Source organism: Antedon bifida, chromosome 11 (assembly GCF_963402885.1).
Source record: "Antedon bifida chromosome 11, ecAntBifi1.1, whole genome shotgun sequence".
In the NCBI taxonomy this organism is placed as follows: domain Eukaryota; kingdom Metazoa; phylum Echinodermata; class Crinoidea; order Comatulida; family Antedonidae; genus Antedon; species Antedon bifida.
The window spans coordinates 4,581,674-4,608,807 of record NC_136236.1 but is presented as its reverse complement, the minus strand read 5'-3'; the positions used below and the strand labels follow the sequence as shown (position 1 = coordinate 4,608,807).

Below are 27,134 nucleotides of genomic sequence, written 5' to 3'. Positions count from 1 at the left end.
GCGGTTTAGAATTAATGTTCTTTGCCTCTTGTGTTTATATATATTTGTATATATATAAATCCAAAGGCAAATTACTGAAAAAATGACAATGCTGTGGCAAATCGTTGAACCTAAATTCGTTTTAATTGTCAATAACTAATTTTCGAACTCAATTTAATTAGTAAACAGGGTTACATCAGGTGGATAAAATCATTACCGAAAGTACGAACCAACTTTACATACCATCGAGTAAACATTCTAGAAATTAAGTACCTGTAAAGGAATTGTTAACATACCGATTAAACAGAAACCTGTAGCGCGTTCCCAACGACAGAGGGCAGTAAATACAAACTCCATACAGAGCTATTACTTAAATACTGCCCTCTTTTTCTCCACACTGTCTATTATATTAATATTATATGTATATGTGCGCTAAAAAAACAAAACAGTGACGCTCAGCTGCATTTGCCACATATCGTAATAAATGGATATCTTGCTTTAGTAGAAAAAATGTTAATAAATCGAAGATAAACTACTTATACTAAACTACACATTACTCTTGTCTACTGACCGTCACCAAATATATTAGAAAAACCATAGAGGCGGCATACAAATACCTACAAAGAAAAAAGTATTTTACTCGAATCAGCTGGTGGTATTACTTTTCAAACTCTGTTAAATTGGTGTAAGAGCTATAAGACACAGAAACAGCGTGCCCTTTTTTCTTCAGAACAGCTAATATAATAATAACTAGTATCAACCCCATGTTCGGACCGTCACTCGATCGTCTGTGAAGCAATAACGCCTTCAAAATCGAATTTGTCAAATAGTTAATTTTAATTATAAACCTACTATAGGTGTTCAGAATTAATAATTTTGTAAAATATCGTAAAAATATTTTCCTAAATTTGAATCGAAGTATGCAGACTTTTAAATACATTTTTGGTGGGAAAAGTCTCTAAATGTCTCCTGCGGACCTTCTGGCCTGTTGATACATACACACAGGATGTAAAATTCACAACATTAATGGGAATTTTTGTAATCGATGAACCAAACCACATTAGTGAAAAAAAGAAAGAAATTATGCAGAGCATGCAGCTCCGAGCCATTCGCGAATTTAGTAGTGTTTGTTGTCACCTATGACCTTAGATGACGTCATCCGAGAGAGGCGATTTTTTTTTAAACTCGAGGCGCCCTTCAAAACAGAATCGAAACCCGTCGCGAATTTTTATGATGGCCGCCAAGGAGAAAACTGTAATGTGTAGGCTTTGGAATAACTGATTGGTACGAAACTTGGATAAAATTAAAATTAGCACTGAAATAAATTATGTACCGCCACGAAAACACGTAGAGTATAATATCGGTAGGTTATCGTTTTGTTGAATATGAAAATGAATGGTATTTAAGCGTGTGCATTATCTACTGGAGTGATTTAGTTTGGAATTTCTCGCTAAACATTTCAAATGTTAACCGGCTTACCGCGTAGGCCTAGCCTAGTAGTAGGCTGGTTGGTAGTTGTTTGTTTCCTACTGTGTACCTATCCAGACCACTGCCAGAGAGAGTGGGTGTTGGTAAACATAGGCCTAGCCTAAGATCTAGAAGCTACCTGTATATAGTAGGCCTACAAGTGCATTGTTGTGCACCGAATGGTAAAAAGTTATTGTTATTAATTATTCTAGGCCTACTGCTGCTGCTGGCTGGAGTGGAGAAGGTGATACGGTCTTACTGTCATTGCATTGTTTTTTTTTTACAACCCTCGGGAGAGGTGTATCATTTGTCCGATGTGGGTCATACCTTATGAATACCATGACGCATCCCTACATCAAAAAGGTGACTTTACTTTTAGGTGACCATCAGTTACGCACCCATTTTCTTTTGACGCATTGTTTGTGACAATGTTGTTCATGGATGGTGGTGGGTGATAAAGTGACACACCATTGTTCATTGAGGTGACGTATCATTTAGGTTTTTTGAAACACTCCTGCATCATTAATTATTTGTAAATGACCTCTCCCAGGGGTAGTACAGTATACTGTAGGCCCTAGTAGTAAGTGCATTTTGTATATTTTGTACAACATCACATCATCACGACAATTAGATAATACCCAATGAATACAAGGCTACAGAGGTTAATTATTAAACTCATCTCACTGTAGTAAAGTACTATGCCTAGTAGTGGTCCAATTCTGCCATAATCCCTTCTACAATATGTAACTACTGGTATTTAATACTTTCAAATTCATATCATTGGACAGTAAAACACCAAATTATAATCAGCTACAGTATTAAATGTTGTATGTTAAATTAAACAGTAAACAAATGCCCATCATCCAATCATAAAAAAAACTTTAGTTTGATGGAAACCACAATAGCCCAGAATATTTAATGATCCTCCCTCCATGTAACTTTGCTACTTTAGTAAACCACATGACCAACACAGGAAGTTGTTGAACAAACCTAGAAAACACTGTTGCAGAAAGTAAAGCTCTGTCTACACTATCAAACTTTATGTGGAAAAAAATGTTGATGTGCAGGGCCATGTATATGGACATGATGATGTCATCACTACCATATTTGGACACATCACACTAGTTTTATTGTGTAGAGACGGAGCTTTATAAACACAATCCAGCGTTAGTTGTAAAATTAGCCTATAAACAGTTCGGATGGATCTAGGCATTGAGTTAGTAAATTTATTAAAGCAAAAATTATGTTTTGATTATTAAATCTAATTATATTATTATTTGCAGGATTTATTTAATAGTTATGATTTATTTTTGACAGATAATCTAACCTACCTTTTTGCTGTCACTAGAAAAATAAAACACAAGTTTTTATTTTTGTTACTATTTGTTCGCTTTTCCTCATCCAAAAAAGCACAAATTTTCTTATGATTTTTAATTGTTAACTTAAGTATACATCCAAACAATGTGAATTTAGAAGTACCTGGTACTAATTTGACTTAAGTATGAGAACAAAGACTTCATTGTTTGTCAATTTGTTATGAGGCAGGGTTTTATAATTTGTTCATTTTTATAGTAAAACAAACTAACTTAACTGTTCCCATCTATAAGAATCAATAAGAAAATTAAATGAATGTAATCTATAATTATATGTACAGTATATTATAAAGTAGTCGCATACTGTACTGTAAAAATTTAAAATGACAATGGTTTATGGGTTGCGTTTGAGACACTACAGACAGTAAATTTTGTATAAGTTCCATTTACTATATTATTATAATCAGACCTTTTTCAAGTATGCACAAGGAGTGTGTTAATTACCGCCAGACCAGACAAACATTTGTCACGATTTTGCTGTTATGTAATGTCCATCTTATGTTAAAATGGGAACTTTATATTTCTTTCAGATCCAATATTTCTCTGCTGTTTCATTTTAAAAAATCTTTGTTTTGTGTGTGTTCTTTATTTAAAATGTATTAAATGTAAACACTCAGTTATTGCTAATGCTGTAGCAGTTCAGTCTGTATAACTGCTGGTTTAAATTAAAGACTAACCTCCATAGACTTAGGGGGTCTCTCCATAGACTTAGGGGGTCTCTTATGACTGGCCTGGTCAAGGGTTCTCATTAATAATACCAGTCATATGACGTACTGTAAGAATAGGAGTTGCAATGATGTAATTGAAGTATATATGTATAGGCACTTAGTGTGAATGCTCTCAGTAACTGTACAGTAAGCATGGAGTAGCAGTTATCATAACCAAAAACATCCACTAGTGTCCTTCAATTGCAAAATTATACTCAGCAATGAAATACATTACAACAGGCTCAGTGTTTCTACAGCATTGTGATTAGTTTTATAGCATTCATTCTTCAGACATTAGCAATGTATTGTGTGTACTGTTATGGGTAATAATATGAGGTAAAATATGTGGTTGACAAGCTTGCTTAATATAACAGAGTACTATGTTCGAATCTGAACACTGCCACAGTTAATAATGTCACCATGATTTCGGGTCCAGTTCAAAATGCTACCAAGTCTGATCAATTAATTATGTGTTCATTTGTTGAAATAAAATGATTATTTTCTTGAAATCCAACAAAATCTTGTTACTTACCAATGGTAGAGTCTGCATATTTGTTCTCTTTCTTCACATATCTGTACAGTATTAATGATTTTTGGGCTGATGGTTTTCACTGACACAATATTATTTATGAATAGAAGCAATAATTTATACATATACACTGTATTATTTCATCAGCAATGATACTATTTACTATATAAGATAAGTAAATCATTATTTTATTTTGGAAACCACAACATGTACATGAACACTTCGAGGCTACACTTAAATTTTACATTAAAAGTACATTTTATTGATTTTATATTTAAATACATTTTTAGTGTAATGGTTGGGGATCTATCAAACTTTGTTTTTAAAATGTCCATTTGTTACTGTTTGAGTTGATTAAATAATGATTTAAACATGCTACTGGATACTGCCTAGTTCAGTAATTCACTCTATAATATATTTTAGAGGTCAGGTTGACTTTCCTTCCCACAATGCAACAATCGTATGACTCATCACAGTTGTGTGTTTACTACAGTACAGAGGATGTTTATTTTCGAGGCTAATAATTTTAGAGTTAACACTGTATAATTTAGTAGTGTATACTATACTATAGTATAGAATTTACAATACAAATATAATTCAAGATATTTAATTTTGTTAGTGTATAACATTTTTGTAATAAAATTATTAATATTAAGTATTGCACAGAAATAAAATCTGTATGAATACACACACAGACATTTATTACTGTAAATATTAAAGTACTCGAAAATATGCTGTTGTCTAGTATTGAATGAATGCTAAGTTGTACAATACAGCAGGATCTGTCTTTAATGAGTAGAATAGGTGAGCAGTGAAGCGTGACCGCTTGTTCATCTGCATTTCAATGGGCCTATTATAATACTAACAAAGAATTAGTATTGAACTCCAGCTCAATAATTCCCTTTGTTGGCCTTTAAACTTCAAAAGTTGCCTCTGCTGACAGCTAAAATGGGTATAGTATACAGTAGATAAACCACAAAGAAATACTGTGAATCTCCCACCATTCATGGTTTTAACTATTTTGTAGAATTTTCACTGTAAATTGTGTGTAAAAAACAACAAATTATACAGCAATATAGCAATAATTTATACAAATGGTGAATTTTAATGCATTGAATAATCAAAATAAGGATAATAAATAATGCATTAAATATTCAATATTATTATTATAACTAAATTAATAATTAATAAATAATTATACAGAATCCGTAATTACTGTACAGTAGGTTGTGGTTAAAAAGATTTATAATTAATATTCTGCTATTCAAGGCTCACGTCAACAATTTACATCGTCTGATATTAACATTAATCGGAACATTGGCATAAATTGGTCCTTTATCAATCTACACCTAGACGGAGTGATAAAAACACTTTATCATACCTTACCATGATAGACAATGTTGTTAATGTTAATAGTTTATAGTTTTTACTTTTGGTATTGGTAGTCTAAATTGCTTTATCACTGCAAGCATACCTCCATGGCATAGCTGTCTCATTAATATATTATCAAGGTATTTATTACTACAGTATATTTATTCTGTCAGTCTATTTCGTGCCTAGTTTACACGGATAAACCAACAATTGCCCATGTTGAGTCTTATGTTCTACTTTTGTATTTTCACAGACACACCCACCTGCAAAGGTAGCCATGTCCTTTGACCCGGGGGTAAAGTCTAGCAACCTTACCCCAGCGCCAGTTCAACAATGGTCAATAAATGCGTAATGAGTATTACACTGAACTTACTAGCAACAGCTGCAGACAGCGCCCCCTATGTTACGATGGCTGCAGGATCAGAGTAAGATTTTTTTTTTATTTTTACAATGCTGCTTTGTAATTCTTTAATGTTTGAAAACAAATACTGTTTTGTTCTAGTGCTGAGGTCACAAATCATACTTTACTTAAGTTGATGTTAGCAGAACAGTAAATCATTTTCAATGTGCCAGCAGACATATTATATAGATTCAAAGGGAGGAAGGGGAGGTGTTTATTATTCCCCTGTTCCTAATTTGGGGTACCATTGGCATTATATATAAAATTCGGGCCCATCAAATATGTAGGTGTTATACTACAGTCAACTCTCCCAATACTGGTCACCTTTGGCCTGGCCTAATATGTCTGGTTTTCTAAAAAGTCTGGTATTGGAATGTGTTTTAATGGTGAAAATGAATTTGGGACCCTTTGGTCCTCAAGAAAAGTCTGGTTTTTTGAAAGTTTCTGGGTATTTACAGTCCTGTATTGGGAGAGTTGACTGTACTAGTACAGTGAATTTAAGATCGAAAGAGGGTACGTTTATTGTAAATACAAAAATAAAATTTAAAAAAAATTATTGCTTTATTATTTATTATCAAGTCCCATGAAGAAATTTAAGATCATTTTTTTTTTCTTTAGAATATTTTTGAGTTTAGATTTTATGTATAAAAAAAGTTATTTTGTTTATTTATGTTTAATTTTGTTAGTCCTGAAGCCGTTGAAGACCCCGTCGCCACTGGAGATGTGAAATGCCAAAGTCAGCCGTCAAACCACACTCCAGCCAACCTACACCACTCCCATTACATTGGTCTGCCATATCAGGTACAGTAATAAACATGGATTGATTTAGGGATCGTGTTAAAATTACTTACAGTTACTTCAGTAACTTACAGTTACTTCAGTAACTTACAGTTACTTCAGTAACTTACAGTTAATAAATTTAGGGATCGTGTCAAAATTATTATTGTCAATTTTTCTACTGCAGTTACTTCAGTAACTTACAGTTAATACATTTAGGGATTGTGTCAAAATTATTATTGTCAATTTTTCTACTGCAGTTACTTCAGTAACTTACAGTTAATAAATTTAGGGATTGTGTCAAAATTATTATTGTCAATTTTTCTACTGCAGTCACTTCAGTAAATTACAGTTAATAAATTTAGGGATCGTGTCAAAATTATTATTGTCAATTATTCTACTGCAGTAACTTCAGTAACTACATTTTTGTTTAAATTCTTTAACCTGTTTTATATGTAATTATTTAGCAAGTTTTTCTTAATCATATACACTGTTTATTACAGTGACTGCCTCATAACCCACTATTGGTTAGGGATCATGTTACAATTATTCTACTAAGTTATTGCAGTAATTATTTAGCAAGTTTTACTTGAGTAATCCTACACACTGTTTAATGAAGCGACCGGCTCATAAATCTCTACATTATTATTAATCAAATTAAAATCATATGGAATAATCAGAATGATCCCTTAGCCAGTTGTAATAATTAATCATATTTTAACTAACAATCAAAATGTGTATTTAAGATTTATTGAAAATGATATTAAATTTATTTTATTATTAATTATATACATAACAAACCGATTCATTCCAATTAAATTTATTGTTCTTAGGATCATAATTACGGAGCGCCACCACCACCCACCCCTCCTGCGTCACCCCCTCCCAAATTGCGGCCTGTTTCACCGACAAATAAACTGAATGGATTTCTAGATGATAATTTAAACATAAGCACGTTAAGTACCTCGCCAAACTGTGCTGATGACAGTGTTACCCGCTGCATATGGTAAGTAAATATTAATGTAAATATTAGTGTAATCAATATTTTTGTACAAATATTACAATTCAGCGTTTTAGGCAGCAATTAATTTCTTTTTTTATGATTGAATAAATATACCGAAAATATATAGTTAATCGAAACAATGGTTATAAATGTGCTTTTTTTAATGCCAACAATTTTTGGGTTAAACAAATTATTTTTCTAAATACGATCTAGTTCACAATCTCTTCTTGCTCATTCCATCCATCCGTCAACAAAGCATTATGCTTTCCGTTCCTTTTCTTGGGCCCCTGTCGCTCTTTGTAACAATTTACCAACCACTATCCGTCGCATATTTAAAGGCTTCTTGGAAAACTCACCTTTTTAACTCTTTTTTTCTCTTAGATTTCCGCTTTCTATTTCTTTTGTTAAGCTCATTGAAGCTTTGCATAATGCGCTATATAAGTCCCATTTATTATCATTATTGTTGTTATTGTTATCCCTCAATTTCCTATTCTTGTTTGCTATCACTTACGCTTTACCCTATTGTATGATAACATTATTATCGTTAAATATGCGCATAAAAATAATGTAAAATCGTTATATTTTTGGAATAAACAAATGTGATGTTATCTGTACATAGTTTTAAATTAACTATGACTATATATTACCTTATATGGATATAAACCTACCCACAAATTATCAATGTGTACAATCCTTATTGTAAAGCTCTGTCTACACTGTCAAACAAGTTTGACAAGAAAGTGTGAGGTGCCCAAATACGGTAGTGGTATGCCCAAATATGGTAGTGATATGACATCATCATGTCCATGGGCACATCTAATTTTTTTGTCACATACAGTAAAGTTTGATAGTGTAGAAAGAGCTTTAGTAAATATGTTTTTTTAACAGCTCACTTTATAGAATAGTATTAATAGATAGTTTATTTTAATAGTAATTTTGAACATGATGACGGCTATATGATAAGTTGCGATAAATGTCTGACGTGGCAGCATGTGGAGTGCATGGGACTCGACCGCAACAACATCCCCGACAGCTACTTCTGCGAACGCTGTCAACCGCGGCCTGTTGATGTCCAGAAGGCGGTCGCATTACAAACGAAAAAACGGGAACAGTTATCAAGTAATTACGCAATTTTCATTTCATACTATATCCAAAGAACTTATTAAATTAAATAAAAAGTTCTTCATCATTCAAAATGTGTAACATAACGAAATGCATTGTGGGAACCAGTGGAGTAGACCACCCTCAATGTTTTAGATATGTAAAACCTTTTCTATTGTTATGCCCTATGACCCTGCACTTCAATGAAAAAATAAGAAACAGGCCTTCTTGGTAATTAATGTATACAATGTAATTATTAATTAAGTATAAAACTTGAAGCCATGGTCATGACTAGATAATACTAATAATTAGACTGCCTACTGCCCATAAAGAAACTGCCTATTACATGTACAGATATTATAATTTTAGAATAATTTCTGGAAATGGAAGGAAATATTTAACCAAAAAAAAAACAATTTATTTTATCTGCTATTTTTGGCTTATGATGTGTATGTCTGATTTTTATTTAATTTTAGAATATGATACAATAATCTATTAATAATGCAATTTTTTTTTGAATTATTATTTTTTTTTTATCTTCATTTTCAGATGATTCAAGTAGTTCGGACAGTGAGGAAAGCAATGCTGTCAATCCGACGACGTATACGGCAATCTCGAATTCCCCGACGAGGCTTACGCTAACCACGCATCATAAGAATAAGAAATCGAAAAAGAAGAAGCGAAAACGTGAACACTCCGAACGAAGTCACAAGAAAAAGAAGGTATCACTTTTGGTTATTTACTAAAGTTCTATCTACACTATCAAACTAGTGTGTGATGTGCCCAAACATGGTATTGATATGCTCAAATATGGTAGTGATTATGACATCATCATGTCCATATGGGCATCACTTTTTTTTGCCACATAAAGTTTGATAGTGGAAACAGAGTTTGTCAAAAAAATTGTACATGGGCTAGTGAATAATTGTAACTACTATATTTATCAGTATTTTTTTAAGTGTTGCATTTTAATTTTTTTTTGTTGAACCAAAATAAATTTGTTGTGATGTTTCCTAGACAACATACCGACTAATTTACTGCTTTTAATAAGCTGTAAAATGCCAAAAGCATCAGGAATTTGTATTAGACCCGTCGCTGGCCCATGCTAGAGTACCTAGAACACCATGTCGCATGCTACCTTCAAATTGGAACCATCTTACAAAATGTGGAGGTTGTATTGTGGCATTTAACTTTAAGCATTGAATCTTTCATTATACATTCATTACTTTTGATTAAATATGCTAAAGTAAAATTCAATTGCTTGATTTGTTATGAAGCTCCGTCTACACTATCCAACTTTATGTGAAAAAAAATGTAATGTGCCTATTTATGGACATGATGATGTCATATCGCTACCATATTTAGGCATATCACTGCCATATTTGGCTTGATAGTGTAGACAGAGCTTTATGTTTCTATTGAATTTTAAAAAAATATTTTGCTGTGGATTGAAAATATATCCCATTTCCTGTTCTCAGAAATTTTCAGAGCCAGTACTTCCTTTGAATTCTCATTAAGGGATCGTCTTAAAATTTCAGTATTTTGTTTTTGTTTAAAAGCAATCTATTTTGTATTATATAAAGACCATAGATATTCTCCATGGTGAGATTAACCAGAATAATATTATAGAGCTGTTTAACTAAAGCTCTGTCTACACTATCAAACTAGTTTGACAAAAAAATGTGATGTGCCCAAATATGGTAGTGATTTACACAAATATGGTAGTAATATGACGTCACCATGTCCATATATGGGCACATCACATTTGTTGTCACATAAAGTTTGAGGATAGTGTAGATAGAGTTTTATGCTATGAGAAGTCATTAAATATTTGAAATGCCACGCCCATATTTGCCTCAATATGGATACTATTATTTTAAGGATTTTTGGCATCCTTACATTAGGAAATTTGTTTAATAAAAAGAAAACGAATTATAAAAACAATCTCTTTTCTTTTAAAAACAAAATATACACAATTATAATTTTTTAATTATAATTAATAGAAGGCTATGTTTAATTAAAAACACCCACATACAATTTTGCTTGCTAAATTTTACTAAACTGAATGCATACAGTATATTAGCATATATCTAGTCGTGTATTGTTTAATAAGCCAGTTAATGGCAACTCATTTTTCACTATTTTATCAATGTGTAAAGATGGCTTCATAGTAGATATTGTTCTACTGTACTGTAGTATTAAATATAGCTTATAGATGGACATTAATATACAACCATGTATAGAGTCACTATAAATGGCCAAATAAATCTATACTATACAGTCGAATCTCCCAATACCGGACTATCTGAAAACCGGACACTCTCTCAAAACCAGACTTTTCTAGTAATTCCAAAATGTCTCGAATCCCTCTTTACCATTAAAAATACTTTCTGAATACTAGACTTTCCGGAAAACCAGACATATTAGGCCAGCCCAAAGGTGTCCGGTATTGCAAGGGTTGTATTTTTATTTACTTATTTATGGTGGTGTTTTTTTTATAGAAAAAACATGATAAGAAATCAAGATCCAGATCTTTATCGTCCGAGCTGAACTTTTTCGATGAGGACACACAAGCAGCATGGCATCAGAGGTAAGCTACCATGTTATTTATTTTTTCTTTTTGTAATTAAAATCCATAACATCATAACATGTCCCAACATCTGCACATGTGTACAAAGCAAGCTGTGTTGTTAACAGCTCCTGTGACCTACACCATTTTCTTACAACATTACATTCTCAATGTTGAATAGTAATTTATGTTTCTAATAAGGGACCATGTCGAAATTGTTCTACTGCAATACAACAATTTTGACATGATCCCTTATCGTTTGAGGGAAGATGGCTATGAGCCTGTTTTGTTCGTACTTTACAATTTACACATGTAATGGTCGCGTTTGGTGTACATTTTGAGATAAACCCTGCTATTTCAAAAACCCAACATGAGGTGGATTTTTCAATTACACCTTAAACAGCAAGCTGATTAACCACAAGATAGGGAGCAATTTGACCTTACTAGTGTAAAAAAGATGCATGAAATATGACCTTGCTGGGTACATTTTTTGAGATTACAGGTTTTACATTGTTTGTCTGGTTATTCCCAAGAGTAATTTACAGCTTGTTCAGACCTACAGAGTTATGCTTTTGTATTGTACGCTGCGTACAACTCCATAGGTCTAAACCAGGAACAGATTAGTGTGGACACTGATCTTGATAAAATTTACTCCTGCATACCAGATGTTCACCCAAATCGGTGACACTTCAGTTTCAAACGAAAGCGTTGGTTGAGCAAATCTGAACACTTTGCTGTTACGATTATAATATGACATTGCTTGTGATACGAAAGCATAACTTCATGGATCTGAACATACCCTTACGTTACAAAGTGTTTAAAGTCCGCGTTTGAAGTCCGAACATAGCCTATGATATTTTTATAAAGGAGAAAATATCATTGTGTAAAATATTTTTCATTTTTGTAGTGAAAATAATGAGGAGTACGAAGAGGTATCAAGAAATGAATACACAGCTGAAATGCAACAGTTTGTTGTCACCCATAAGCCGGATATTGGCGCCACCATCCCGAACAACAGGCTACGAGCAAACATCACCGCCGTCGCTACGGTAAACAATGGCAGGAAGGGGCTTGTTGCCAAGGAACGGATAACTGAGCGGCAGACAATACTAGAGTATCATGGCAAAGTCATGTTTAAAAAGCAACTCCTGGCGCAGAATACGTTCTTTAGAGGGTGAGTTTTCTTGTTTGTAATGCAGAGCGTGTGCTGTAAGCATTGTCTACACTATCAATCTTTATGTGACAAAAAAAATGTGATGTGCCCATGGACATGATGATGTCATATCACTACCCCATATTTGGGCACATCACGCTTTTTTTGTAGACAGAGCTTTATGTTTAAACTCTTATTGCATTTGTCAGCAACAAACGTTCTTTCAAAACCACTTCAGTACTTCAATTAAGATGTCTTTTTTCTTTAATTTTTAGGGCATTTTATAGGTATATACTCAACTACTCGCACTTTGCTAATGTTGATATTTGTATCGATTCGAGAGTTAGTGGAAACAAAGCAAGATACGTGAGGAGGTCGTGTTCCCCTAACTCACAGGTAAAATTGATTCAATGTTATTTTTTGTTCCTAGTAAATTATCTATGTACGTAGTACCAAGGCAATCTAACAATGACAATGACATCATAAATGATTATTATTGTCATTATTAATTCTTTTTATTTGTCGTAGGTTCTTCATACAACAGAAGGTGAACTGATTAGACTGTTTCTAGTCTCCAGCCAAGAAATATCTAAAGATTCTGAGGTTACAATAGCGTTTGATTTTAATTACAAAGAATGGTAAGAAATTAAAATTTATAGTTTTTTATTTGATAAGATTAGGTACACTGTTGCGAAAGATTGTGCGTTTGGTTATTGTCTGAGTAAATTGTTCTCGGAATAAACTACATTGCAATCGAACACAAATGAGTTTGTAGGCTGGTGGCCTCAAAAGTTTTTTCGAGTTGCTGCATATAAACACCAAGCGTCATTTATTACTGAAGTAGGTACCTTAGGCCATAATTGGAACAATGCCCTTTGACCTAGCCAATATTTGTAGGCAGAATGTTCACTGCTGGAGATAGTCCTTTTCACACATTTTCCAATTCCTATTTTCTGAAGGTATTGACCGTTTTGCAGTACTCGGAATCTCTTGATGTCATATCTCCGCCCTTTTTTTTTTTGTCTTCGTCTTCCAGTTCTTTTTTTGCCATTATGTTACTCCTTTTGTCCATCTATTGTTAGATATTTATTTGTGTCTTTTCTATCTCCTTTTCATTTCTTTAATTAATTAATTAAAGTGTACATCTAAGGTATTCTAAAATATTTTGCATTTTTCAGCCCTTTTCCTGTAGAGTGTGCGTGTGGTAAAAAGAACTGCCCCATACGGAAATACCAAAAACATCGGCATGATAGCGATGGCAAACGGAAGAATCAAAAGAATAACCATATAAAGAAGGATGATTCAAACTCGTGCGGTACCCAATCTGCTCCTGTGTCTGGACGTAGGAGGACCGTCTCACCTTTGAGGGTGTCCCTGTCAAACCAACTTCAGGCAAGTGCCCGAAATTTGATATGTTTAAATATGCTAGTGATATGATTAAATATGGTAGTGTTATGCTTAAATATGGTAGTGATATGCTTAAATATGGTAGTGATATGCTTAAATATGGTAGTGCTATGACATCATCATGTCCATATATGGGCACATCACATATTTTTTGTCACATAAAGTTTGATAGTGTAAACAAGCCTTTATACAATGAAGAGGATATCTTATTAAGGAGACACTTTCCTGTGAAAAGAATACGAGCAAGACCTGTTTACACTGTGGCCCATTGACACTTTCTTTGGTCCTGATGATGTCCCCTTAATAGGTGTTCCACTGTAACACAAAACTAGTTGGGACTTATAATATTGAACATTTATAAAGCGCTCTTTACCAGAGTCTCGCAGCGCAATATGGAAAGAATAACTATTGAAATAGGTGAGTTTTTACGTAATAAAACTATCACCACCTTAAAGAGGTTGGCTACAATATTGAGATAGTACTTTATTATATTACCGTGTTGCCATGGCAATATATTATGCTGCCATAGCAACGTTATTTAATAGTACAATACTTGTCAATTACTGAAACAGTAGTATTGATTTAGAATTTTATTTCAAAATGATAATAGGAAAAAAAACAATCAATACTATCAATAATTATTTGATACACGGTATAAAGAAAGATAAAATTTCTATTTAATTTTTGTAATGTTGTTATTGTATTAAGCTCTGTCTACACTATCAAACTAGTGTGATAAATAAAGTGTGATGTGCCCAAATATGGTAGTGATGCCCAAATATCGAAGTGATATACTGTAATATCATCATTTATTGTAAAATAAAGTTTGATAGTGTAGATAGAGCTTAAGTCTTTAATATTTGCAATGCAGATATTATTTGTTTTATGACATTTTTTGTTGTTGTTGCAAGTGCTAATTATAATTTATATACAATATGAATTTTTAAGAAAATTGATAAATATCCAGATGTGTTGGCTTAATTCAAGTAAAAATGTTTTAGTACAGTTTTTTTATTAATTTATAAGTAAATTTTATTTTCTATGGACCAGAGAATCTGAAATAAAAGATTGAATGAATGAATACTGTATATTGTGAGAAAGATCAAATATACATTGCTTATTTTATTTTTTATATTATATAATAACAACCCATCATAAATTAATTGTATTTTCAAAACAGCTTGAGCATCCAATTATATTTTAGTTGTAAATATTTGGCCTTTCTTTGATTTTGCAAAATGTATTTTAGCTGTTTTGCAATATGAGCTCCTCATGTGATCTTTGATGTTCGTTCACTTTCATTTTGTGCACATGAAACGGAAAACAATAATCATATTGTATAGTTATTAATGTACTATTAAAGCCTTTTAAGACACTTAGCTTCAATGCTAAAGACCAATACATTCTGAATATGTAAGCAAATGAGATAATACAGTAATAAACAAGTAGAGTAGAGTAAAATATAAAAGTTGTAAAAAGCATTAATTGATTAGCTATTTGTTAATACATTAATATAGTAATATAAAAATAAGTTGTATTGCTATTAAGCTCTGTCTACTCTATCAAAATGTATGGACATGATGATGTCATATCACTTCCATATTTGGGCATATCACTACCACATTTAGGCACATAACAAACACATTTTTTGTCAAACTAGTTTGATAGTGTAGACAGAGCTTTAGAGTATAGAAATAGTCCAAAGTGGTTTATGATGGGTGTTTTTTAAATATAATTGCATGAGTAGGAGCGTTCATTTTCTAGAAGGGTATGTTATTGGAAGAGTTAACTAATGGGAGTCGTCATTGATGATACGTGGGAACCATACGTTCAAAAAGTGATTCAAATGAGTCAAATGGCCGAGCAGTTAAGGCAAGGGCACGGTTATCCCTCTATGGTTCTGGTGGTGTTTTGAATAAGGACTGTAAACCGTAGGTCCAGTGTACACAGTTTGTCCATGTGCACTTTATAGAACCCAGTTCATTATTCGGGATGAGTAATGGATTACCCCAGTGAACTGGTTCACAAAATAGCGCCTGTTCAGGTTGATTACCACCTATCTGATAGGACAGTGATTAATTTGCTATTGGTAATCCTTGGCCACATGTTTCGAAGTTCATACAATTTTTAAAAATTAACGTTTCTGTGTATTTCAATTTTTAATTTCAGAATTCGGTTATTGAAGACATCACTCCAACTAAGATGACGGAGGAGGAGACGCAGGCGGACGTGGATGTCGAGACGGAGGAGAACCAACCGGAAAGCAGTCGTAAGCTGACGCGGGAGGAACGCAAGATGGAGGCAATCATGAAAGCGTTTGAGAAAATGGAAAGGACCCAAAAGCGACGGCAGCAGGCGTTGGACAGGCTGGCGGTTGCGAAAGACACCGAGAGCAGTCAAGCGAAGACAAAGACGTCGGAGGAAGAGAGTACAGATAGTAATCAAATTTTACAGGTTAGTTTGATTGCTTTGATGGTTAAGAATAATAATTTGTTTCATCATCACTCCAACATAAATGTAAGAATTGTAATTTTTAAAATATATATTCTTTTCTGTTTTCTAGGTTGATCAACCTACGGATGACATCGCTAAATCAAATATACCACAGCAACCAGTAGAAGCACAATCAGTCAATCTAGTAGCCAAACTTCCAGCTCCAAAAAGGTATCATTTTGAAATGTATATTATCTTTTTATGCAAACTAAAGCCTTGTCTACACTATCAAACTTTATGTGACAAAAAAAATGTGATGTACCCAAATATGGACATGATGATGTCATGTCACTACCATATTTGGGCACATCACACTTTTGATAGTGTAGACAGGGCTTAACAGCAAAATGCATTGATTGTATGCAAACAGACAGCTCTTGTATCCAATTTTATCTTTAAATTGCTATTTTATTTCAGACGAAAGAAGAGGTATAATAGCACACCAAGGAGGTATGTCAAATGTTTATTTAATTATTTAAAAAGTTTGGTAATATAATTTTTTTTAAATAATAATAATAAAACCATGGATTTACAGTTATATGATAAACAAATAAAGTAACAAATACAAACAGTGAATGAAACAAAACAATGGAGAAAACAATGTAACAAACAAACAAAAACAGTGGAGAAAACAATGTAACAAACAAACAAAAACAGTGGAGAAAACAATGTAACAAACAAACAAAAACAGTGGAGAAAACAATATAGCAAACAAACAATGGAGGAAACAATTTAACAAACAAAAACAGTGGAGAAAACAATGTAACAAACACACAATGGAGGAAACATTTTAACAAACATACAAACAAAAACAGTGGAGAAAACAATATAGCAAACACACAATGGAGGAAACAATTTAACAAACATACAAACAAAAACAGTGGAGAAAACAATATAACAAACATACAAACAAAAACAGTGGACTAAACAATTTAACAAACAATTAAAAAGTTGAGTAAACAATATAACAATCAAACATTTTTTTCTAGGAGAACAAGAAACAACAGTGCTGCATCAATTATCAGTACCGATTTGAAACCTTTGGAACAGTCGTTTTCAAGTCTGGCAGCCGCACCCGTAGCAAGCACGCCACCACTGTTCCCAAGCATCAGTAGTCCAGCCAGGACGCATGGCGTAACTACTGTACATAACAACAACAACGATCGGCTGTTACCGTTAATATCACCAGTTACTTGCAACAGCAAACATTTTAAGTTTCCAAAGACTAAAAAGGTAATCAAACTATCCATATATTTCCATTCTTAACTTTTGAGAAATAAATGCAATAATATAGTGTATTACATATTTTTTTAAAAAACACCAATGAAACAATTTTGTTTTTTGTCTTGCAGTTGTTTTTAAATGAATGGTTAAACGAGAAAGCCCAAGAAGCTTGTGCGGATAATCCTCTTTCAATATCCACGGATCTTGTCGATATGGTCGACTCGGCCTCACCGAATTCGTATGCACATTCTCATTTGGCACGATCCAATAGTTTATCTGCCCTTGCTGCCAAGTCTGGTCCGGAAGCAAGTTTAGGGTCTGCAAAAAAGGTACGATTTGTTTAGAACGTGAAATTAATAATCTTACCAACTATATTGTTGAAAGGTTTGCATGGCGAATGAACGCTAGCATAACAACCTTCAGGGCTGTAGCCACAAGTGCGGTTGGTAAGGTTTCAATCTGACCACTTTTTCACAGGCCTTTGACAACCCAGTCGCTTGAACAGAAATTGGTACCTTTTCATTTGCACGCCTTTTTTTTTGTGGCAACATCACTGAACTTTCATCTTTATTCAGCAATGTAGTTTGATATTCACCTTTGTTCTAATTGTAGAGATGGCTTCGGCTAGCTATGAACGAGGCTGGAGGAGTGGGAGGAGGGGACTCGCCTGTGGGCAGTGGAGCACTTAGTCCTAGTGGCATAGTGGCAGGCTCAGCAATATCACCTAAGAATGGTAAGTAGTGGTTAAGATAAGTACACCGACCTTACAGGGGGCACTTTGCAGTCTCTGATATCACTTGGGCCTATCAGTCCAGGTTGGTGCCATTTGTAGCACTGCCAGGCACCCATCTACCAGGGCACACTTTTCAGTTTCCGAAATCACTTGGGCCTAGCTTTAAACTATCATAGATTTATACTATAGTATTTTCTTTTTTCTCTTGGATACAATTACGCCATAAAAAAAAAATGATATCGTTTAAAGATGATCACCCCAGGTTGGTGCAGTTTGTAGCACTGCCAGACATCCATCTACCCGGGCACACTTTGTACACTCCAAAATCACTTGGGGCCTAGCTTTAAACTATCATAGATTCATACTATAAAATTCATTTGTAAATTTTCTTTAGATACAATCACACCATTGAAGAAAAGATGGCTAAGGATATCAGTAAATGATGAGCAGTCCGGTACAGTTGGTAGTGCCGCAACATCGGCGTCGTCTTCTCCCTTACACCCATCCTCGGATACCGATTACATACCGCCCTCTACATCAGCAGTGCTTAACGTCGATATCAAACCCGACATAAGCGTGGCAGATAATCTGCTTACGACCGTTTCGTCTTCTTCGTTGACGGAAACGGTTTCGGGAGAACCGAAAGAAGAGCCAAAAGAAATTAATAGCCAGTTAGATGTTGTAAATGAGATTGAAGATTCTGTACGGCCAAAGTGTGAAATACAGGAAGCGTGTCAACGACCTCATCAAGTAAGTTCAGATTTGCGTCAATGAGACGTAATTCTGTTTTTTAAAAACAGTTTTTTCGCAGTTATCTTTGATTTGGTCTCAAAAATTGTTTTAATCTAATCCAAAGCTAGATGCTTTCGTACCAAAAAGTCTCCGATCTTTTTCAACAGGCCCCTTATCTTAATTCTTAACGAAAACTCTTAAAGGAAACAAATCGTGCATGCATACATTAACCTAGCTCGTATAATAGTTTGTGCCTCTTTGTGAAATTGGTTACTTAATAGTCTGAGCTGAAACCAGTTGTAAATTTTCACAATTTTGTTGCCTCCCATTAATCTTTTGCTTTTTGTCAGTAATGTTAAAATTTATCTATTACCTGTACATGTTAAAACTACTAATGTGATTGAGCTTATGTTTATATAACTCATTGTGTGCTGTGTTTTAACGTGCTTGTTTTTGTCTCTAGCTCATTCTCTCTACTACTCAAGATGACCCTTTTAGGCCCCACCCCCTTGCATTGCCAGCTAAAAAGGTTAGCAGATCAAATTACATTTTCTCTCGCTAACATTAATTACTAATAATGATTCATGATCATGCATTAACATTTTTGTATTCATAAAATCTGCTATAAATAATGATAAAAATTGATAATCTCGGGTCCATGGCATCCAGGATTACATCCAAGCAATGACCTTTTCTGGAAAGAACACAATCTGTGTCTTTAAATATGTTTCTGTACTTAAAGTACTACTGATACTTTTACAATTTTATATATATCGAATAGTTTGTTTGATAGTCGAGCTGTAACTTGGTGGTTAACGTGCTTGCCTTCCAATCCCAAGGTCCAGTGCCAGGGTTTAACTCTTTTAACTCCACTCCCTAAGCCTTAAATAAGACTTAGTTTATAAGCACGATAAATTATAAAATAGTTTATTCATCGTGTAATTGGCGAGTTTTTAAAAATATTTTTTTTAAATGAAAGGTATACTGCCATCAGCTATAGTTTAAAATTAAATTCTCATTTTTATTTCAGGATTGTCGGAAGAATTCGTCAATAGATAGTGGATTGTCTGTTACAACTCCGATGGAAATATCTGAAAATCTGAATTATTTTAACTCTGATAATGTATATAGTATTGACCAAAATAAAGTTGTTAGCAGCTCTGAGAATAAGGTTGTTAATGTGCCAATTGACGGCAAGTCCTCAACAACGCAGCTTGAGTCTGCCGTGAATAATGAACTCCTTACGGAGAAAAAGCCTTTAATTGAAGCTCTCCACATGCATTCCAAATATGACCAAAACAGGCCAAATGGACCTATAACACTAGAGACATCAGATCTCTCAGAAGGCAGGACTGTAGCCAAAGTTGAACTTGATAAATCGACGTCTTCTTCACACACAACCATGTGTTCAATAGCGTCTGGAGATGCTTCACAAACTGATCCTCTTGATAGATCCGCTTCAGGTTTATCGGACCTCCAGCAGTCTTGGAGTTCTGTATCAGAATATGCACAATCTAGTAATAGCATTAAAAGTCTGAATCTTATGGAAAAGGACCATTTGAACTCTGATAACATTGGAAAAACAATCCATGGATCAGACTTTACAATTGCTTCGCAAAGAGCACGCCATTTGTCCAGCTCCAGTGTAGTCAGCTGCCCCAATACAATCAGGACGTTAAATTTTGAATCGCCACAAAAGATTGGGACGGACTCTGCACGAAGTTCTCTTGATGACCAAATAGGACCACAGAGTTACGCTTCTCCTAAAAAACGTGCTCTCCTTTTAATGCGGGATTCGGAGAACTTGCTGACGCAATTTTCAGCTGGATGGCGCGATAGCTTGTCAGATGCAACAGAACATGAAAATAAAACGCTAACAAATAATTTAGGAGAGAAAGAGAATAGTGGTAAGCTTTTATCAACTGGTGCTTCTCTGGACGCGAGTACTGGACCTAGATTGCCAAGTGGTCAGTCTTCAGGCCAAACTGCAGGCAGTGTGCCGCTTCCGGTTTCTAATCCCGCGGGAAGTGTTATTGTACCGCAAACTGTACCTTATCCTTCTGAAACTGTTAAAGGACCACAACCTACGCCTTATTCTTTAGGAAGTGTTCCTGGACAGCAACCTGCACTCCTTTCTGCAGGCAGTGCTCCACAAATAAACGCCGGACAATTAACACCGACCACCACTGGTGTGCAGGCTCTTGGTATGCCTGGACTCCAGCAAACCATTAATAGTGGAATGCTAGCACAGACATCGCCACAGCCTCTGGGGAGTTCTAGCACTCCCCCATTGGTGCAGGCTGGTGGACTGACATCAACGGATGGTGTACTGCCAACTGGTGGCCAGTCACCAGCAGCAGTACCTGCTGTGAAGAAAAAGGTTGGTATACATTACGAGCTCTGTTAGTAGCATTTGTATAATTCTGTGTATATAAAATACTGTCTATACTGTATTAGAATGTTTGTGTACATAGAAGTTCTGTAGTTTGATGCGATGTTCTATACTGTATTAATTCTAAACCTTGCATCCAATTTCAAGTTTAGTTGATGTCAAGATTACACTAACATCTTCCAAAGTAGTCAAATTCTTACCTGTCCATGCAATGATGGGTAGGGCCAATGCTTTGGTAAAGAAAACAATTTATCTCATAATTAAAAATTGTATTCTGTTTACTACTAAATTCAATTCGAATGAGATCAACTTACATTTTTGTACCCCTGTTTAATAAGGATTGTAGACTGTATATTATGTGATATCTGAACTTTTTGCTTGTAGTTGATGTGGCACATTAGTTGACATGCTTACAGACTACAAGTGACTGGGTCCGTTTCTTGTCATAGTACCAAACCAGTTTTTAATTTCAATCACAACATACTGATATGTTGAAACAGAATCATCAGTTGTTTTAATATTATTTTATTGTACTATAGGTGTCACTGTTGGAGTATCGAAAACGGAAGATAACGACAAAACCGACACAAACATCCTCCGAGCCTTCAACGCCCGTCAAATCTATAACGTCATCTTTAAGCAAATCATCTGATAGTACACCTGTAAAGGCACCAGCGACACTGCCCACGTTACCCTTGTTTGACACACCTCCGCCAGTGGAAAAGGACATGACGGGGAAGGGGCTACGCTTAAGCACAGAAGCCGAAAAGGCTATTTCTTCGTTTACATCGTTATTGAAAGATACAGGCGAGGTTGAGACCAAGAGGTGAGTAACACTCAACTATTATACGATTTTAAGCAGAAATTTATCAGTTAGACAAAATAAATACACCTATATTTTTCTTGTTTACTTAGGCCATCTGCACCTGCAGAGAGTGCTGTTAGTCATTATAAAGGGTTGAGCGAGAAAATGTCTCGTATCGGTCCTAACCACAGCCTAAAGCGTGCACGTTCACCTGAGCCTCCGCCACCACCGCCAAACAAGAAGCCTACACTGCAGCTGCACATACCGCCCCCTCCTCCGCCAAAAACGAAGGCAGATCCAAGAGGTAAGAATGATTATTTAATAATGGGTGAGTCAGATAGGGCTAAACAAACATATTGCACCACAGTGACAATATTTATGCAGCATCGCATAGTTTGAAAGACTTTAGTTAACAAAAATGTTGAGAACCTAGAATTAATAGTATGATTGTGTTTTTCTGTTTATTTATTCAAGCCTAACATTAAAAGTATGATTGCGTTTTTCTTTTTATGTATTCAGTATAGCTTATGATAATCATGATAGGCTTACGACTATTTCATGATATAAAAGACATCTTCAATCAAAGACAAACAATGCTGTGCAGTGAGACACAACCAACCGAAATAAAATAGTGTGGCGAACATTTTTTCGGAGGACAAGTTACTCATTCTTAAACGGACGGTCGTATGGACATGATTTTCACTGTAAAATGTTCTTAAAAGCACTATATGATTTTTTTTAAATATAATTGATTTATGTTATTTCGCTACACAGCATTGCATCGATCGAAGATGTCTTCCGTATCGTGGAAACTGCGTATTGTCCGAGTCATTTTAATTTGTAAACATTTTTTACCTCTGATACAGTGGCCTTTAATAGTGCAGATTCTACACCTCCATTTGGCAGACAAAACAGTTATCAAGCTAGTCCAGTGGCGTCTGCTGGGACGCGGAACAATCCGGTGATGCAAATGTATCAACAACAGGTTAGTAAATGTATGATCTTACTAACCCAGGGCCTGAGCTTGTAGATTTTGTACTAGCCCAAGGCACAACCTGGTTTATTTAGTACTTGCCCGGTGTATAAAATAGTAAAAGTACTACTGTGTGTTTTTTTGTATCTATGAGTGTGTTAAATGATGCTAGTTTTGTAAGGTGGGCAACTAGAAATAAGTACTACTACTGTTCTAGCCCACTGGACTAGTGAGGAAAGTCCTGTTCTAAATGACTGATATGTATACTGCTGGTTGAAATTTAAAAAGCTTTCTTCTAATGATCTTTGATTTATTGTAATGTTTTTCTATTTTGTAGGGTCAACAGTTTCACGCAGCATCATCCTCATCACCCAGAGGCCACCAGACCAGCTTGAATTTTCCTGTAAAGCCATCTCATCCAAGCCCAGTCAACTCGACCCAGCCTAGCACATACCCGGGCTACCACGAGCAAGGCACTCCCACACCAAAACACCCAGGTCATCCCCCTTCACAGCAGTACTACGGTGATGGTTACCAGTTGTATCCGCAGCAGACGTCAAACGTACCGCCACCACCAGCTGCTCCTCAGGGTGTGAACTTTCAACAGCAACAGCGTCCTCAACTTGCAAAGCCTCCATTTCCAAAGCAAGCCTACGGCCATAGTTACTCTCCACGGCGTGGGTACTACAAATCGTAGGAAACGGTTTGTGTATCTTTGTCTCATTGAGCAGCTGACCAAAATATCCTCTCAACTGAAAACTGCCAGGTGGTAAAATAATAATACTGCTAAGAATGGCACCTGTGTGTACAGTAATAATACTGTACAATACAGGCTTTCAAATCTGGATACTGCTAAGATTGTCACTAGTAATACTGTACAATACTGGCTTTCAAAAGTAGATACTGCTAAGATTGTCACCTGTATGTTTACAGTAATACTACTGTACAATACTGGCTTTCAAAACTGGATACTGCTAAGATTGTCACCTGTATGTGTACAGTAATAATACTGTACAATACTGGCTTTCAAAACTGGATACTGCTAAGATTGTCACCAGTATGAGTACAGTAATAATACTGTACAATACTGGCTTTCAAAACTGGATACTGCTAAGATCGCCACCAGTATTTGTACAGTAATAATACTGTACAAAACTGGACAATGCTAAGATTGTCACCAGTATGTGTACAGTAATACTACTGTACAATACTGTCTTTCAAAACTAGATACTGCTAAGATTGTCACCTGTATGGTTACAGTAATAATAATGTACAATACTGGCTTTCAAAACTGGATACTGCTAAGATTGTCACCTGTATGTGTACAGTGATAATACTGTACAATACAGGCTTTCAAAACTGGATACTGCTAAGATTGTCACCAGTATGTATACAGTAATAATACTGTACAATACTAGGCTGGACACTGCTAAGATTGTCACCAGTATGTATACAGTAATAATACTGTACAATACTGGCGTTTAAATACTGCTAAGACTGTCGCCAATACAGTAAACTTTATTTATAAAGCAATGCTGTACTTCCATCTAATACACAATGAAAACTATGATTGGCACCGGTATTTATACAGTAATACAGTACTGTACTACTAATACTATATTTGTTCATAAATTAGTATAAATAATTTGTTTTCCCCTGTTACTGGTGATCAGGTTTTTATTGTAATTTGTATTCATGTTTTTATTTCTGTAGTATTATTTTCATCATGTTTTTGTAATTTTCTTTTGTTGAATCTTAGATAAACTTTTACATTGTAGTTTTATAGAGATTTATTTGTGCATAGTTTTAAATGATTTTATTTGATAAGTTAAACTGAGTGAACTATTCGTAATTCGTATATATGCAATAAAAAAATGTATATATAAATAACAATAAACCATGGTCACAATTGTGGGAATTTTATTTTATCTTTGAAGAACGAAACGATTTTACTCTAGGTTTGTAGCGTTATTACAAACACACTAGTGTTGTTCCATGTACAGTATCTTTTCTTTTACAACGCTAATTTTTCCTTCGCATAAGGCTTTTGCGTAAATGTTAGCTTTTTTCTGCCAGGTTGGAGTTCAATTCGGATTGGTGAAGCGTGCGGTTAAAAAGCTTTGCGTAGAGATCTACTATTTTAAGCATTGTTGAATAATGATTGCGTATTCAAATGGGATGATAATGATGAATTTAGTCCGTTTATGCATAGTTAGCTAAATTCCATTTTTGTATTGCTTAGTTGTAGTGACGTTAGTATAAATAAAGAATAGCTGTAGCCTTTGTATTCTGATTGCCTGTAAATAAACTCCGTTTGTATTGTCTTTTTAATTGTTCCATTGCCTCTTTGATGTAGGGGTTTGTGGGTAATTTAGGGGACTGGGGGAATAGGGTTGGGAAAAGAGGGTGTTGGGATAAATATTTAGGGGTGGGAAAAAGTGGAGAGATGATAAAGTTGAAAACAAATTGAATGAAAAAAGTTGGGGTAAATTTAGGGAATAACAATAATAGGAAAACTGAAATCAATTTTATTAAAAGGGGAAATTTATTTTAAGAATATTTAACCATAGTTTGGGTGCAGGAAATGTCAATAAAGAAGGGAATATACTTCGAATGAGAACATGTTCAATACATGTATTTTGTGGTTCAGATAACATAACATAAATAGGGACACCTTTGTGACCTACCAGATTGTCCCTTTAATAGAGGTGTTGTGGTGTTAAAACAAATGTCCCTTTAATAGAGGCTGTCCCCTAAATAGAGGTGTTAATGTAATCTGAACCATAGAATACTTGAAATTGATTAAGAATCAATTATACTTTGTTTAATTTTATGATTTTATGTATATTTTTATTTAATCATTCTGGATAGATTGTCTTTTCATGCATATTAATTTCATAAACATAGTATCATTTATAATGGGGTTAAATGTTAAATTTTGTTAGGTCAGAATACAGGAATGAGTTAGGCCGTTAGCCTATTCAATATTTGATACCAAAACCAATTGTAAATGTATTTAAAAATTAAGCTTGATTAAATACAATAGCACTAGGCATGTATGCTGTGTTTGTTTTGTGGTAAAATCTTAACAATTTTGGTTGTACTTGTACAAATGATGAATTGTTTATGAGTTGAATGGTGAAAACATTTGTTTTATAACACACCTAACATAACCTATTCAAATGAATCCATCTTGAATCGTTGTCATCGTTGGACTCGGAGTAGTTATGGACTGCACGCACTACAGGTTTTCAAACATGAATCAGTCAACATTGTCAAAAAGCTGAACGTTCAATAGTATACGCTATTGTTCATTAGTGCAAATTAATGAACAGCATAATTAACCAATGAAATGGCAAGAATACAATTGTGTTATAAAATCCAAATAATTGTTTGAGTTGAAAAGGAAAAATATTTATGAGTCAAACAGAACAATATTTCAATACAGATATGTTTCAAGAAGAAAAATTCTGAATATTTGCAACAATCTGATCATTCATTAGTACCATTATATCACATGCAGGATATATTATGATTAACCAATCAAATGGAAAGAATACACTCAGGTGTTTTGTCATATAAATGACTTTGAGAAATTCAACTTTTTTTTTATTGTCACTCATCCCTTGATGTAGGGAAGAGTAAGAATAAAAAAAATGAATAATAGTCAATAGAAAACAAAAGGTTTTAAAGTTAATTCTGTAAAACAAAAATTGTTTTGCCGAGTTTTGTTAATTAATATTTGAATACAGTATATGGATAATTTTAAAACCAATTACAAAGGAAACAAATGGACACCTTATGGATCCAACAAAATGTAGGGAGATACAGGAGAGTTCTAATGGAATATGACTTCCTCTGTTTTTACTATCCACATTGTCCACTTTGGGCCTTTATACATTAATTACATCATACACCTGAATCATACACCTTATTAGAGGGAAAT

The 27,134-nt window shown here is 34.4% G+C and overlaps 1 protein-coding gene across 2 annotated transcripts; it reads left to right on the top strand.

The window, feature by feature from the left end:
- The first annotated feature begins 1,194 nt into the window (after positions 1-1,194).
- On the top strand, positions 1,195-26,241 carry LOC144856346 (uncharacterized). Of its 2 annotated transcripts, XM_078714330.1 has the most exons (24): positions 1,195-1,342; positions 5,680-5,851; positions 6,513-6,627; positions 7,437-7,609; positions 8,538-8,725; positions 9,257-9,429; positions 11,209-11,297; positions 12,184-12,450; positions 12,705-12,825; positions 12,958-13,067; positions 13,608-13,821; positions 16,006-16,290; positions 16,400-16,500; positions 16,747-16,779; positions 17,319-17,562; positions 17,682-17,882; positions 18,166-18,286; positions 18,681-19,036; positions 19,482-19,547; positions 20,049-21,398; positions 21,950-22,236; positions 22,326-22,519; positions 23,082-23,200; positions 23,526-26,241. In XM_078714330.1, exons 2-24 carry the CDS (start codon positions 5,760-5,762, stop codon positions 23,883-23,885), a joined length of 5,259 nt encoding a protein of 1,752 aa, XP_078570456.1. In that variant the 5' UTR covers positions 1,195-1,342; positions 5,680-5,759; the 3' UTR covers positions 23,886-26,241. The 2 variants fall into 2 exon arrangements, with proteins under 2 accessions (XP_078570456.1, XP_078570457.1); XM_078714331.1 differs by lacking the exon at positions 19,482-19,547.
- Positions 26,242-27,134: the final 893 nt, after the last annotated feature.

Excerpts from the sequence above, each read along its gene's own strand:
- LOC144856346 (XM_078714330.1), top strand. The coding sequence starts at position 5,760 with ATGGTCAATAAATGCGTAATGAGTATTACACTGAACTTACTAGCAACA. Across the intron at positions 18,287-18,680 it reads AGCAATATCACCTAAGAATG|ATACAATCACACCATTGAAG; the intron begins GTAAGTAGTGGT and ends AATTTTCTTTAG. Across the intron at positions 19,037-19,481 it reads CGTGTCAACGACCTCATCAA|CTCATTCTCTCTACTACTCA; the intron begins GTAAGTTCAGAT and ends TTTTGTCTCTAG.